General features: G+C 30.7%; 1 protein-coding gene across 1 annotated transcript; it reads right to left on the bottom strand.

Moving 5' to 3' along the window:
- Nucleotides 1-12,409: 12,409 nt before the first annotated feature.
- Nucleotides 12,410-14,796, bottom strand: LOC132272765 (uncharacterized). The gene is made up of 3 exons (XM_059773858.1): nucleotides 14,565-14,796; nucleotides 13,526-14,413; nucleotides 12,410-12,780 (listed from the first exon to the last, which is right to left on the bottom strand). Exons 1-3 carry the CDS (start codon nucleotides 14,794-14,796, stop codon nucleotides 12,410-12,412), a joined length of 1,491 nt encoding a protein of 496 aa, XP_059629841.1.
- Between the last annotated feature and the right edge of the window lie 506 nt (nucleotides 14,797-15,302).

Here is a 15,302-nt window from a genome sequence, read left to right as displayed (position 1 = left end):
AGATAAACTTCCATCTTTTGTAATATATGACATGTAATACGTATTTAGTTAATTTCCTGTGTTTCATTTGGTATGTAATATATACTTAAATGGTATATTTTGAACTGCGTATTAGTTGCTGTTGTGTTATCTTCTCTGTCATTTTGGGAGTGAGCTTTAGGATATTTGTAAGATTTGCTACTAAGGTCATTTACACTCTATTTGCAACATTAGAGAAAAAAAAAAGGTTAGATATATCTTGTTTACTACTTCTAATTATTTCATTCCTACCGTGTGTTATTTTGTTTTTCTCTAATGTTGTTCATGTCTTTTGTTTTTCATGAGGTCATTTACACTTTAAATTTACAACTAAGCTTGAAAAAAGGTTAGATATATCTTATTTACTACTTCTAATTATTTCATTCCTACCGTGTGTTATTTTGTTTTTTTCTAATGTTGTTCATGTCTTTTGTTTTGCATGAGGTCATTTACACTTTAAATTTACAACTAAGCCTGAAAAAAGGTTAGATATATCTTATTTACTACTTCTAATTATTTCATTGCTACCGTGTGTTATTTTGTTTTTCTCTAATGTTATTCATGTGTTTGGTTTTGCATGAGGTCATTTACACTTTAAATATACAACTAAGCCTAAAAAAAGGTTAGATATATCTTGTTTATTACTTCTAATTATTTCATTCCTACCGTGTGTTATTTTATTTTTATCTAATGTTGTTCATGTGTTTTGTTTTGCATGAGGTCATTTACACTCCAAATTTGCAGCTTAGCCTGAAAAAAGGTTAGATATATCTTGTTTACTATTTCTAATTATTTCATTCATACCGTGTGTTATTTTGTTTTTCTCTAATGTTCTTCATATGTTTTGTTTTGCATGAGGTCATTTACACTCCAAATTTGCAGCTTAGCCTGAAAGAAGGTTAGATATATCTTGCTTGAATTAAATTTGTGGACGGTGTCCCTTGTTAATTGAATTTTCTGGGCGGTGTCCCTTGTTGAAATAATTTTGTGGGCGGTGTCCCTTGTTAAATGAATTTTGTGGGTGGTATCCCTTGTTGAAATAATTTTGTGGGCGGTGTTCCTTGTTAAATGAATTTTGTGGGCGGTGTCCCTTATTGAATTAATTTTGTGGGCGGTGTCCCTTGGGTTTATTGTGTTTTGAAATTTTGGAAATGTCCATTTTTAAGGGGAAGTCATGCCGGATTTTTTTAAAAAAAAAATAATAAAAATTGAATTTAACTCTGCTTTATATTTTGCTACTATAAGTAATGTCTTGTTTTACATTCAAATTCATTTTTTGCTACTACATCGAAGGACATGGCAGTAAGTTGTAGGCAGTGGCACCAGTGGAATTCATAGGAAGCATTCCCCAGTTGCTGCAACTCCAGAAAGCTAGTGATCTCTAAGTTAATCAAATGAAGGCCTATGCAAGTATAAAAAAGTGGGTGTACATTTTATGGAATGAATATTAGTGATCTCCAGTTATGTGTACATTTTATGTAAGTGTAATGAAGTGTGTGTGTACACACATACTATTTTAAAGGAATGTCTAACTCCTTATATATGGAAGTATATATGTGAATGGTGCAACACTCAAGTTCTTAAGATTGTGATGTATAAAGCAAAACTATACATGGAAGTATATATGTGAATGTTGTTCAGTCATGTAAGATAGATCTTCCTTGATTGCTTGCTTTTAATCTTTATTCATATTTATCAATTCTGCTATGGTTGGATATTGTATGAAATATTCACAAGTCCGTTATCAAAATAAATACTCAACAAAAGGGGAAATGGTCTTATGACTAAACAAAAAAAATATTATTAATTTGAAGGACCTCCACTACAAAATTTCAAACTAATCTAAGTAAAGTAAAACTATTCACAAGCTTCAATGTTCACCAAATTTCAACTCTGACCAATTCAAGACGATTAACGTTTTGGCTTTGTTTCTTGTTAGTTTCAACTACAAGGATCTCTCTCTCTCTCACATTCATCATGAATATATATATATATATATATATATATATATATATATATATATATATATATATATGAAACAAAACAAAGTTAAATGGAATGCAAGCCAAAAGAAAAAGATAAATGGAGTACAAAGATCTACTCTCATTGAAAGATTATTACAAAGTTAGATTTGTAATTTGGTTGCCATTAATCATGTTTATGCAGATTTATTCATTATTACAAAGTAGTTTGGTTGCCATTATACATGTAAATTTAACAAAAAAAAAAATCTCCCAACTCTAATGCAGAAATTTTTTTTTTTTCCACAAATTATCTCAAATCATAAAGAAAAATGAACTATTTTACATATAAACTTATAATTATATTCATATATATAATTTTTCAAAACAAAACAAAACAGTCTTTACCAAACAGGTATTCTGTTATTGATTCAGAATTTTTAATAACAAAACACTATTCCCAAACGTGTTTTGTTTTCGGATTCCTTAAAACGCATGACAATACCAAACGCGTTATCATGTTTCTGATATACAATTATCAAAAACAAAACAATCGTTACCAAACATGGATCCGATTTTTACTAAAAACATATTAATACTAAAACGGTTGTTTTCATATCATACCAAACCATAACATATAACGTTATCGCCATCCAAACGGACCTAAGAGGTTATGGATTTCATTTATTCTTTTTGAATCAGACCAAAAAGTTGCATGATAGAAGTGCATTTCCAGATTTAGTTATTATAATTATCAAATAAAACTCACAATGTATTATTATTATTATTATTATTATTATTATTTAGTGTGGTGGTTGCTTCATTGCTCCATATTTTAGTATAAGCTATGAGTCTAATTTGATTAAGGTTTTTTCTTTTCTTTTGCCAACAAACTTGTTATTTTGATATTTCCTCGTTAGGTTTTCTATCCACTTTTATCTCCCCTTGTTAAGTAGTGATTTTTCTTAGTTTTGCTATAATTTTAATATGTCGCTTTCAATTTTAACGGCAATGAGTCAATGATATGAGTTTATTTTGTTGGATTTTGAAAATTTGGACATGGAAGACATGTTTTCTCCACCACAAAACTAAAATTTTGTTTACAAGATTGGCAATGTTTTTCACGTCCGTTAAACTAAATAATGCAAAACAAAATAGACTAACAGAAATTAATATTCACGTGAGTCTCACATGATATCACCTTATTATAGTTTATTGATTATCATTATTTAACCTATTAAATATTCACTTAAAAAAATATAAATATAAAAAATCATTTATGTTAATTGTTTCACAGTAGGATTGTTACCACAAACTTAATTTAACCAGCATAGAATTGTGCTGTCCATTGCTTGATTGGTGTTGCTCCAAAATTCAATTTGATGTTATAACCACTAAAAGTTGATTAGACTATTAAGAGTCAGGCTTGACTGAGACATTGAAGTTAGATTCAAGCTATCAAAGCCAATTTCAAGAACCTATTTCCAAATAAAATCTGACTTTTTGTACCTCAATTATTTTTATTACTTCATGTGATGAAACCATCTTAATCTGTTTACAACAAAATGGCACTGGTGCTAACTTTTCGAATATAGTGATTTTTGGGCAATTGACTTTTTACATTTTATCCAAAAAAAAAAAAAAAAGTGAGGCTAGGTTCAATAACGATGAAGTTTCTAGGTACTATTTGTAACCTTAAGCCAGAGGAAATAAACCATTGGATTATAGGGTACTGCAATCTATTCCCATTACTTTTAACCCTAACAAAATAGGGGTTATATACAAGTGTAAGAAAGGCCTAATTATACTAAGGCCAAAAACTATAAGTAAATTATAAATTGGCCCAATATATATATATATATATATATATATATATATATATATATATATATATTCTAACACTCCCCCTCAAGCTGGAGAATGTATATCATATAATCCCAACTTGGAACAGATAGTCCTTAGCCGATTATGACCAAGTGCTTTGGTAAACAAATCAGCTAGCTGATCTTCAAATTTCACAAATGGAATAGAGATACTCCCACTTAATATTTTTTCTCGAATGAAGTGACAATCAACTTCAATATGTCTGGTCCTCTCATGAAACACAAGATTGAATGCAATATGAATAGCTGCATGATTATCACAGAACAATGGAATGGGAGATTTGACTATCAACCCAAGTTCCTCAAGAAAATGTTGTAGCCATGTCAACTAACTAGAGATATGTGTCATGGCCCTATACTCAGCTTCAACACTAGATTGTGCTACCACCGTTTGCTTTTTACTTTTCCATGCAACAAGATTCCCTCCTACAAATGTGCAGTAGCCTGTAGTAGATCTCCTATCTGAGGGACAACCAGGGGTGCCCCCCGTACCCATGCTGGCGCATTAGTTTTAATTATAAATTGGCCTATGATTTATGAAAGTTTTCAAAATGTCCCCTCTAAAGTAAATTTTTTCTAGAAAACAACCATTAATTTTTATTACACATAGGCCAATAATTTATAATAATAAAAAAGTGAAAAATACCCCATGAAATAATTAGGGCCAAATAATTTTTATTGCACATAGGCCTATAATTTATAAAATTTTACAAAAATGTCCGCTAAAATAATTATTTTTTAAAAATATCTTTAATTTTTCATTTCTTTTCATTCTTACTCTTCCTACTCTTCTTCTTCTTTTTATCTTTTATATTCTCTTTAAAAAAAAAATTTGCATTCTTTTATACAAACTATTTTTTGTTTTTTTTTTTTTTTTCTCTTCAGAGTTTGGTAATTAAATTTGTTGCTAAAAGGACTCTCAAGGTCAGTATTTTATGTTTCCATTTTTTTTTAAATAATCATTTTTCAAATTATTAAATGCTATTACTCCACCATTATTATATTTCTATTTTTTGACTTATTGTCTTATATCACTATTCGCTTGAAAAAAAATATAATTTATTATTTTTAATACAACGCCTCCTGAAACAAATTCCTGACTCCACCCCAAAGGAAAAAGCCTTCCACCCTGAGATGTCCATTTGATTTAGAGAAATGCTACCCTGAGATGTCCATTTGATTTAGAGGAATGCTAAGGACAGTCGCCTTTCACAGTTGTTATTCTTATTGGTCAGTAAAATTGTAATTAATGAAGACATTAATTATAAGTTTCTAACTTTTTATGAAATGTTAAAACTAATTTTTTTTTGGACAAAACAACCCTTTTAACATCCGTCTCCTCAGTTCTCACTTTTCAAACTCCAAACTTAGGCAATTGAATTGAACCTCACTTGATTAGGTTTACATGTAAACTGTATAAATGTTCATCCGTATACCAATATATGTATATGTATATATGCATATATACATATACATATATATATAAAGCATTACTTTCTTATCTGTGTGGGTTACTTTCCTTTTCTTTTCTTTTTCCTTTGTTAGATCCGTATGCCAGTTTATATATATATATATATATGCAATCCTCTCAACCATGAATTCATATATATATATAAATAATAAAAGAGAAGAAAGAATATATTCCCATATTATTAGCTATATATATATATATATATGAATTCATGGTTGAAAAGAAAAGTAAAGCTTTATATATATATATAATTATAAGCTTTTAACTTTTTATAGAAAGTTAAAACTATTTTTTTGGGGCCAAAACGGAGAACTAAGAAAAGAGAACTAAGAAGACAGATGAAAGGTTTAAAAGGGTTGTTTTGTCCCCAAAAAAATAGTTTTAACTTTCTATAAAAACGTTAAAAGCTTATAATTAATGTCTTCATTAATTACAATTTTACTAACCAATAAAAATAACAACTATGAATGGGCAGTCGCCTTAGCTACTGTCCTTAACAATCCTCTTTGATTTATACAGCAGCCCAAAACCTTGAACTTTGTGGTAACAATCAAATCATTTATAATGAACAACTAATGTACGTACATAAATGCAATAAAAAAATGAATAATGAAGAAGAATATAAATGCAATACAAAAGTGAATAATGAAGAAGAAGAAATTCAAAGTATGTTTATATTAAAGTGTATGCAATACAGTCTTCCACTTTTATTTATTATATATATTTTTTTCCATAAAAAAATTTATCATTTATGGCTCATTCCAAAATAGAAAAGTATAATTATTAAGCTTGCAGTAGACTCGTTGTAAGAGTAAAGCCCAATGACATAGTAATAATGATATGCCGATTCAACTGCATTTTAATTCTTTATATAGCTAAGAAATTCTCTTCTAGTGCTAACCAATAACACACTAGATTATTGATTTCATTTATTCTTTTTGAATAACACCAAAAAGTTGTTATTGTAATTATCAAATAAAACTCATAATGCATTATTATTATTATTCTAGTTGTTTTTTTAGTGTGGTGGTGCTTCATTGCTCCATATCATAGTATAAGCTATGAGTCTAATTTGATTAAGGTTTTTTCTTCTCTTTTGCCAACAAACTTGTTATTTTGGTATTTCGACATTAGGTTCTCTATCCACTTTTATCTTCCCTTGTTAAGTAGTGATTTTTCTTAGTTTTGCTACAATTTTAATATGTTGCTTTCAATTTTGATGACATGAATTTATTTTGTTAGTTTTTGGAAATTTGGACATGGAAGACATGATTTCTCCACCGCTAAACTAAAATTTTGTTTACAAGGTTAGTAATAATTTTCATGTCCGTTAAAAAGCCCGACTAAATAATGCAACATAAAAGAGATTAATATTCACGTGAGTTTCACATGATGTCACCTTATCATCGTTTATTGATTATTATTATTTAACTTGTTAAATATTCACTTTAAAAAATAAAAATAAAAATAAAAATAAAAAATCATTTATGTTAATTGATTCACAATAGGATTATTACCACAAACTTAATTGAACTATCCATTGATTGATTGGTGTTGCTCCAAAATTCCATTTGATGTTATAACCACTACAATAGTTGGTTCTAAATATGCATAGATAGTCAAGTTGATTAGAGCCAATGTTTCAGGATGGACTGGGACATTGAGGTTAAATTCAAGCTATCAAAGCCAACTCCAATAATCATTTTCCAAATAAATTTGACTTTTTGCACCTTAATTTTTATGAAATTATTGTCCAAATTTTTTTATTTTTTCTTTTTAGTCCTCTAAAATAAAATAAAAAATCTATTCACAATAAAGTGAAACGAATGTGCCAACTAATGGATCATTACTTCTACCAAGAAGACTATAAAAATACCAACTAAATTTATTTATGTTAATTTATTATTATACTCGGCTCTGACAGTCAAGAGATAATAGAAGTGAATTTATAATGAATAGCTTATGTACATAGATATATAAATACAAATATGAATATTAAAGAATTACAAGTATCTTCACACATTCTAATTTGATTAAAGTGAATGTCAATAGACTCCATTTTCTTCCTTTTTTTCACAGAAAAAAAAAATATTATTTATGTCTCATTTCATTTCAAAATAAAAAATGAATTATTGGGCTTTTTGCTGGGTGTAATCTTACTAGCCTCATTTTATTTTATATATAGAAATAAAAGTTTCTTTCAGTCCCTGACCAATTAACTTGTGCATATATCTTGCAATGTTGAAATTTCCAATGGGCTACAGCGGATTTAATCCTTTTAGCCTCTAGATTTGTGAGGTTAATTCGAAATTTATAATTTTGTATGTAGTTCTTTATAAATCATAAAATTACTGCAATTTAAAAATGGGTAAAATTGTATTTAACCCACTTTGACTTCCACTATTTTGCAAAAAACCCCTCTTTACTATTTTTTTGCCAACAATACCCTCACCAACGAAGTCAAGGGTGATTTTATGCAATTTACCCAATTCGTGTGAATTTAGCTATTCGTTTTTTCTTTCTTAAATAATAATATTTGAACTTACATTTTCCGTTGCATGCATTACCATACTTTTCATAAAAAAATAAAAAATAAAAATAAAAAGTAAAATTCATAGCTGTAAGTGGAACTACATGCTATTTCTTTACCATAAGTCTAAATATGAATAATATAATAATAGTATATAATATATAGAATATGAGTAACCATATAAGATTTGAACTTATATGTAGTGGCACTCATAATTATAAATTTTATTTATTTTTATTTTTTTATGCTTTTCTTTAATTAAAAATATGGTGATACATTTAACAAAAATAAGTTGATATATTATTATTTGAGAAAGAAAAAAAATAGCTAAATTCATCTAATTGGGCAAATTGTATAAAATACCCCTTGATTAGTATATAGGATATAGAATACGAGTAAGCATATAAGATTTGAACTTATATGTAATGGCACTCATAACTATAAATTTTACTTTTTTAGTTTTTTTTTTTATATTTTTCTTCAATTAAAAATATGATGATGCATTTAACAAAAATATATAAGTTGATATATTATTATTCAAGAAAGAAAAAAAAAAAATAGCTAAATTCATCCAATTGGGCAAATTGTATAAAATCTCCCTTGACTTGGGTAGTGTTTGGGGAAGCTTTCCAACACTAAAAGTCCTTTGTTTGAAATGCCTTTCTTAAAGGAATTTTATCAAAAGGAATTCAGTAATGAAAAGATGTTTGGTGAATGAATTTTTAAAAATTCTTGAGATAATTAGAACAGTTTTTAATTGCCAACATTAACCATGACCTATATATGTTCCCTATATTCAAGTAAAATAATCCAATTAAAATATAATAAAAATAGTTGTATGTAATTGAATGGCAACAGTTGACTGCACAGTGGGTTTCATATATGTGTGTGTGTGTATATATATATATATATATATATCATTCCTCAGTACACATCACAATTCCAAAGCATTTCACCCTTTTAGAAGGGCATGCGACCAAATTCGCTTAGCGTAGACAATCTTCTATACCAGTTGAAGAAAAAGGAGTTTTATAAAATCCTCCACAAATACAAACACTCCGTAGATATTTGTGAACTTATAATAATAATAATATAATCTATTATATTGAAAAGTAATGATACTTGTACTGATCACTTAGGCAAAATTGTTAGGCCTATTATATATGATTGGTTATTAATACATTAAATAAGAAAGTGGAGAGTTCCATTTTTTATATTTGATATGCATTGACCAATCAAATATAGTAGGTCTAACAATTCTGCCCAAGTGATCGGTGCAAATATTATTACTTTATATTGAAAATGGCACAGGAATTCTATTCACATATTTGTATTTCATCTCTGAGCAGGCATCCATGGTTTAGGAGAGAAACATGAAAGAGAAACTTGATTTGTAATTAAATTAAGAAATAAAGTTATTATTGATAAAATACACAGGAACAAAATAGGAAGTTTTGTGTTTGTTACTAGTTAAAATGGATCTTGCATCCCGAGAAGTTGTTGGAAAAGTAAGTTTTACTATATGTCACTAAACGGGCTTTTAAGCGGTTGGGTTTTTCGAAGCCGGTTTCAATATCTTCACCAAACACACAAATTTTTTAGGAAAGGACTTTTTGGGCCTAAAAGCCCATTTTGAGTTGCCAAGAAGCCCATTCAAACAGGGCCTTAGTTAGTGGGAGCATTTTTGGCAAAACTTCAAAAAGCAATCCTCATCGGTTAGTTTGGGACCCGGGGGGGTGGGGGGAGGTTTATTACAAAACGATAAAAGTTAAAGGAGGTTAAATGCAGTTTACCCTTTAAAAATTAAGGTTAATAAAATTTGGGTGATACTTATAATTCATCTAGATGTCACTCCATAATCAAGGAATCAAGCCTATTAGGCACACATTTGTGTACTGTATTTTACGTACAAAAAAAATCAAAATTGTAATATTACACAACACCATTAAATAAAAAATGCAATGAGAAAAATATGTTGCATTGTTGCAACTCAATACAATATATTCCATGAATTATGCATTCTCAAAGTAAATGTGTAGTACACGTGCCTATATATGTTTTATTTGGACATTGCATTATCGATATGGTTTGCTGCATTATCGATTTAAAATCATCCATTGCGTGAGAGAGAATCATAATTATTCTTCAAATTATACATATATGTATTGTCTGGTTTCTTCAATTAACTTTTCTCGAGTAGATTGGATTAGTTTATTCTAGCTTTCCTAAGTTTTTCATATCTTAATAAATGAAAATACTTCGTCTCCTACCCCATCAAAAGGAATTCTTTGCTAATAGGCGATGTAGCACCATAAAACTTTGACACCTATCCAAAATATTGAAATATTAACAAATACTTAAAATAAATTAAACCTAAAACTTAAAATGAATCAGACCGGGTTAACCCGATGAACCTATACATATATATATGGTGTATGTATATGTGTAATACAGAGAGTTCGTATCCTAAACAAGACGATACAAAAATATGAGGGCTACCATGAAACTAGAGTAATCAATCGAAGACAATTATTGTTTCACCGTCGACGGTTGTTGTGGATTGTTCATCGCCGACGACGATGAAGATTAGGATTTCAAATGTAGGTTGATGAAAAGGAACTATGGAGATTTGTTGTGGATAGATAGAGAGCGCTTAGATAGAGAGAGAACAAATTGATTTTAATTTGCATACAGATGGAGAGTTTCAATCCCTTATTTCAACTTCGTATGATTGAATCTAAAACCAACATTTTTCATGCATTTTCAGCGATTTTGAAGTCATGATCTTCCAACATAGGCTCAAAACCTCAATCGATCGCGTGATGCAGTGATTTAATTTTGGTTGACTTTAGAACATATTTTGGATTTGTCTGTCGGAAAATGGATGGTCTGGATGGAGGCAATGGAGAGGTTGATGAAGCTCCGCCGGGAGAGAAAACGAAAATATGTCTGGTTAACCCATAAAATGATGGGTTTTATCTATTTTATTTTTCTTTTAACTTTTAGACATATATCTTAATTTTGTTTGTACTCATTACTTGCATAATGAAATTCATTTTAGGAGGCAAGTATTATCCTTTATATAAATAAGGATGGTCGCAAACTAATATACACTTTTGTGATAAAAGTAAGGGCTAATTTCATAAAATTCCTTCTGCTTTCAAATTTTGATCATAAACTCCCAACCTATTTCAGAAAACTCTATATATTTTAAATTTTGATCACATTGTCCCAATATTAATGTCTAACCCATTAATAATAACAAATTTGACCTTACTATTTAATATTAAATTAAAAACTAAAAATTATTTTTTTAAAATTACAAAAATACCTTCTTTTTTTCTCCAAGAAGAGTTGGCCAATCACTGCCAGAGTCTTTACTCCAGCGCGTAGTCGCCGGTCTGAACAGAAAACCGGTTGCTGTACAAGGCAGCCACCTGGAACCATGAATCAAACCGAAATAGGTCGCCGGCAGCGACGTTTGTCGCTGCTACCAGCGACCTGGATTTCTCCACTAACAGAAACCATCGCTGTCCTGCTCCCAAATCTTCGTGTTCCCATAACTACTTATACGCGTATCACCATCTCTCTCTACCTCTGTTTCATTCACTCATCGTATTGTTCATTCATTCACAAATCACAGACAAAATTCAAAATAAATAATTATGGGGTTAGCGAAATCTCTTCAGTCGCAAGAAAAAACGTAGTAATTCTTCATTGTCGATCACGAGCGCTCTCTACCTATCCTCTCGATCGCCATCGATGGCGTCGAACTCCATCTCTCATGCCTAGATTGAGGAAGAGCTGACCCAAGTGTTCAAGAAATTCAACGTGAACAACGACGACAAGATTTCATCGTCGGAGCTCGGCGCAATAATGGACGACACCACCGTGGAGGAGCTGGACATGATGATCTGAGAGGTGGACGCCGACGGCTCCGCATGGTTTCGTCATGGGTCGGTCCTGGTCTGCTCATGACCAAATCGAGTCCTCGTCCTCACTGACCTCGTGGCTCTGTATTTCTCGGGTCGGTCCTGGTCGGCTCACCCGTCAAATCAAATTACCTCTTTTGAGTGTTGGTTTCATTACTCTGGAAGATGCATTTTTGAGTGTCAGTTTCATTACTGTCTGATTTGAGAGAGAGAGAGGGGGGGGGGGGGGAGGGGGGCATAGCAAAATCACAAAATTATCAAATAGCATAATATTTTTGATCTAATTTAATAACAATACTGATTTAAAGTAGAAAAAAGAATTACCTATGTGTGCTGTGAGATATCGATTGAATTTTGAGACATGCCAAATCAATCATACTTCATAGACTCTAAGCACTTCGTGAACCCTGACAACCAAAGCAAATAAGATTTTATTTAATTATTTATATCTTAAATTAACAAGGAAACAAGATTTTTTCAGTAATGTGAATAAAAATTTAAATAAAAGAATTCATTGTTCAAGTGAAAAGAACAAATTAATATAAAAACCAGGAGTTTATTTGACAAATATAAAAACCAAAATATAGATTTTGATAATATTTTCATTGAATGCATTACAACTGTCTTCGGCGGGATTTCATTTTTTGAAAGCGCTGCATGATAGCCTCATTATCTATGCTCCTAAATATATCTTTTTCAACATATACAACCAAGCTATCATTCATAAATTGATCTCCCATCTGATTACGCAATTCATTCTTTACAATATTCATAACAGAAATTGCCCTTTTCACCGTGGTAGTCGCAACTGGTAAGATCAACGCCAATGTCACAAGCAAATACACCAATGGATACACCTTGTCCTTTTTTACCTCCACCATTTTTTTTGCAAGAGTAGAAATCCCTTTCAATCCTTCAAAACTACTATTAGAGCGCACATCAAGAATATAAGTCTCAAGTTGACTATGAAGTTCTTTGAGCTTGACTGTAGAAAATTATTTGGGATAATATTTAGCAAAATGAATTATCTTTTGCTTGTCAAAAGTAAAGAGTGAATCATTTGGACATAAATATGCCATACAAAGAAGTAACTCGGTATTAGTCTCACTAAAACGACTGTTTAACTCTTGAAGTTGCATATCTATCATAGAATAAGACAACTCAACACGATAGTGATGCAAGTTTGTCATTTCTTTCACATTCCGTCGTCGTCGACCTTGAGCAAAGAAAATGTCATCCATGTTGGGAACATCAATCCCATGTCTCTCACAAAATGAAGAAACTTCTTCGAGTAAAGAATTCCATCCATCATCCCTCATCATTTGTAGTCGTTGCTTACATAATTTGACTAAACACATAACATTCATGATATCTTGATCTTTTCTTTGTAGTGCTTTTGATAATTCATTTGTCACTTCCAATACTGCCTTCATCAAATGGAGACTGAATACAAAATTAAAGGATTATATTGTCCCAAGTAGAATCGTTGTTTCACCTCTTTGATCAAATCTAAATCCATCCGTTTCGATAATCTCAAGAACATCAATAACAGATGAGAACATTGTAGTTAAGCTCATTAAAGTACCATAATATGAGCCCCAACGAGTGTCTCCTGCACGTATAAAAGAAGTACTCTGATTTAAGCCCTACCCACTTGAAAGTTTACCATTGTTAAGTCCTTCAATAACTTTTGCAATTTGTTTCTCTCGAAAGCATATCGGGACATTTACATGAGGCTCCAACTACATTCACCACATTAGCAGCAAATAAGAAAAAAGTGGAAATCTGACCATGATTCTTTGCCACAGCAACAAGAGCCAACTGAAGTTGGTGAGCAATATAATGAACAAAAAAGGCAAATTCATTCTCTTTTAGAATAAGTGTTTTGAGACCGTTGAATTCACCTTGCATATTGCTAGCCCCATCATAACCTTGCCCATGCAAACTAGAAATGCTCAATCCTTGTGTAAAAAATACATTATCAATCGCTACCTTAAGTGAGAGAACAGTTGTATCTATAACATGTACCGTACCAATAAAACGCTCAATGATACTCCTATTCTTCACATAACGTAACACAATAGCCATTTGCTCCTTTATTGATACATCACAAGACTCATCAATTAAAATAGAGAAAAATGCATCTCCAATATCTCTAATAGTAAAATTGATTATCTCTGTTGCAATGGAATTAATAATTTCTTTTTGAATCTCGGGTGATGTTAATTTCATATTTGCAGGAGCATTTTCCAATACGACAGCTTTAACATCCTTATTGTGATGAGCATGAAATCTCAAAAGTGTAAGAAAGTTCCCTTGATTGTTTGAATCATCAGCTTCATCGTGGCCACAAAATGCAAGTCCTTGCTGTAAAAGATATCGGACACAATCAACTGATGCAGTCAAACGAGTTCGATATTCAATTCTAGCTTGATCTGACTGCTTGAAAAAAATTGTTTGAATGTGTTGCTTTTGGTTCACCAAAGCTTCATAAGATCTATAAGCTTGGTTGTAGGCACCATTGGGACCTCCAACATAAACTTTGAGTTTTTCCTTCTTCTTCCAATTTGAAAACCCCTCACCCACAAAAAAGTCATCTCCTGATTGTTTTCCAATATCTGGCTTGAAAAGGAACCAGCATAGGCAAAATACTGCATCTTTAGCTATGCTATATTCTAGCCAATTAGAATATTCGCTAAACCAAGCAGGGTTGAAATGACGTAACTTTCCCGAAATTCCTATAAGGAAATTTATGAGTCTTAGGCTGACAAGGGCCTTTTAGATAATATGCTCTACAAAGTTCGTCTCGAATATTAGGATGGTAATCCATGATTCGAGCCCGTAGTCCTGGATCTGCTTGAAGATCCTCCAAGTTAATGTCAAAACGGCTTTGCTTTAAACTATCATCATTTCTCTCTATAGAAGAGTTGACATCATTTCTCTTTATAGAAGATGTCAACTTTGACTTTCTTTTACAGAATTGATCAATTTTTTTCTGCATAACTGTTTAAAAAATAAATAGATTATTTTGGGGGAAAAAAAAAGAAATTTATGATTGTAAATTACAATTACTCACTCTATCTATCATATTAATTATTAAGTATAGATGTTCCAAAATGTAAATTATATTTCTTTTAAAATTTTAGAGAACTCAATTATAATATGTGGGATCTCAAGCATTTTGTCGTTACAGTTATCAAGTAGCATGAGGGAATTATATATGCAAAACTGCAATATAACAAATGTGCCCAGCGAAATTGGTAGTTTGGTGTCCTTGGAACTCAATTCTTGGATCTCAGCAACAACAAATTTTCTAACTTGCCAGTGACCATCACTAGCCTTTGGATAGTATTCAGTATATATAACACAGCGAAATGTTCAAATACATAATCTCTATCTTTGGATAGTATTCAATATTCACAGAAATTACAGAATCACACACACATACTTCTTTCTCTACAGACTATACACACTAACACACATGAGTTTAAATATATAATATACATA

Source organism: Cornus florida, unplaced genomic scaffold (genome assembly GCF_030987335.1).
Source record: "Cornus florida cultivar Cherokee Brave unplaced genomic scaffold, ASM3098733v1 CherokeeBrave_3.0.0_Hap2_Chr09, whole genome shotgun sequence".
Taxonomy (NCBI): Eukaryota; Viridiplantae; Streptophyta; class Magnoliopsida; order Cornales; family Cornaceae; genus Cornus; species Cornus florida.
This window is presented reverse-complemented; position numbering and strand designations above follow the sequence as displayed.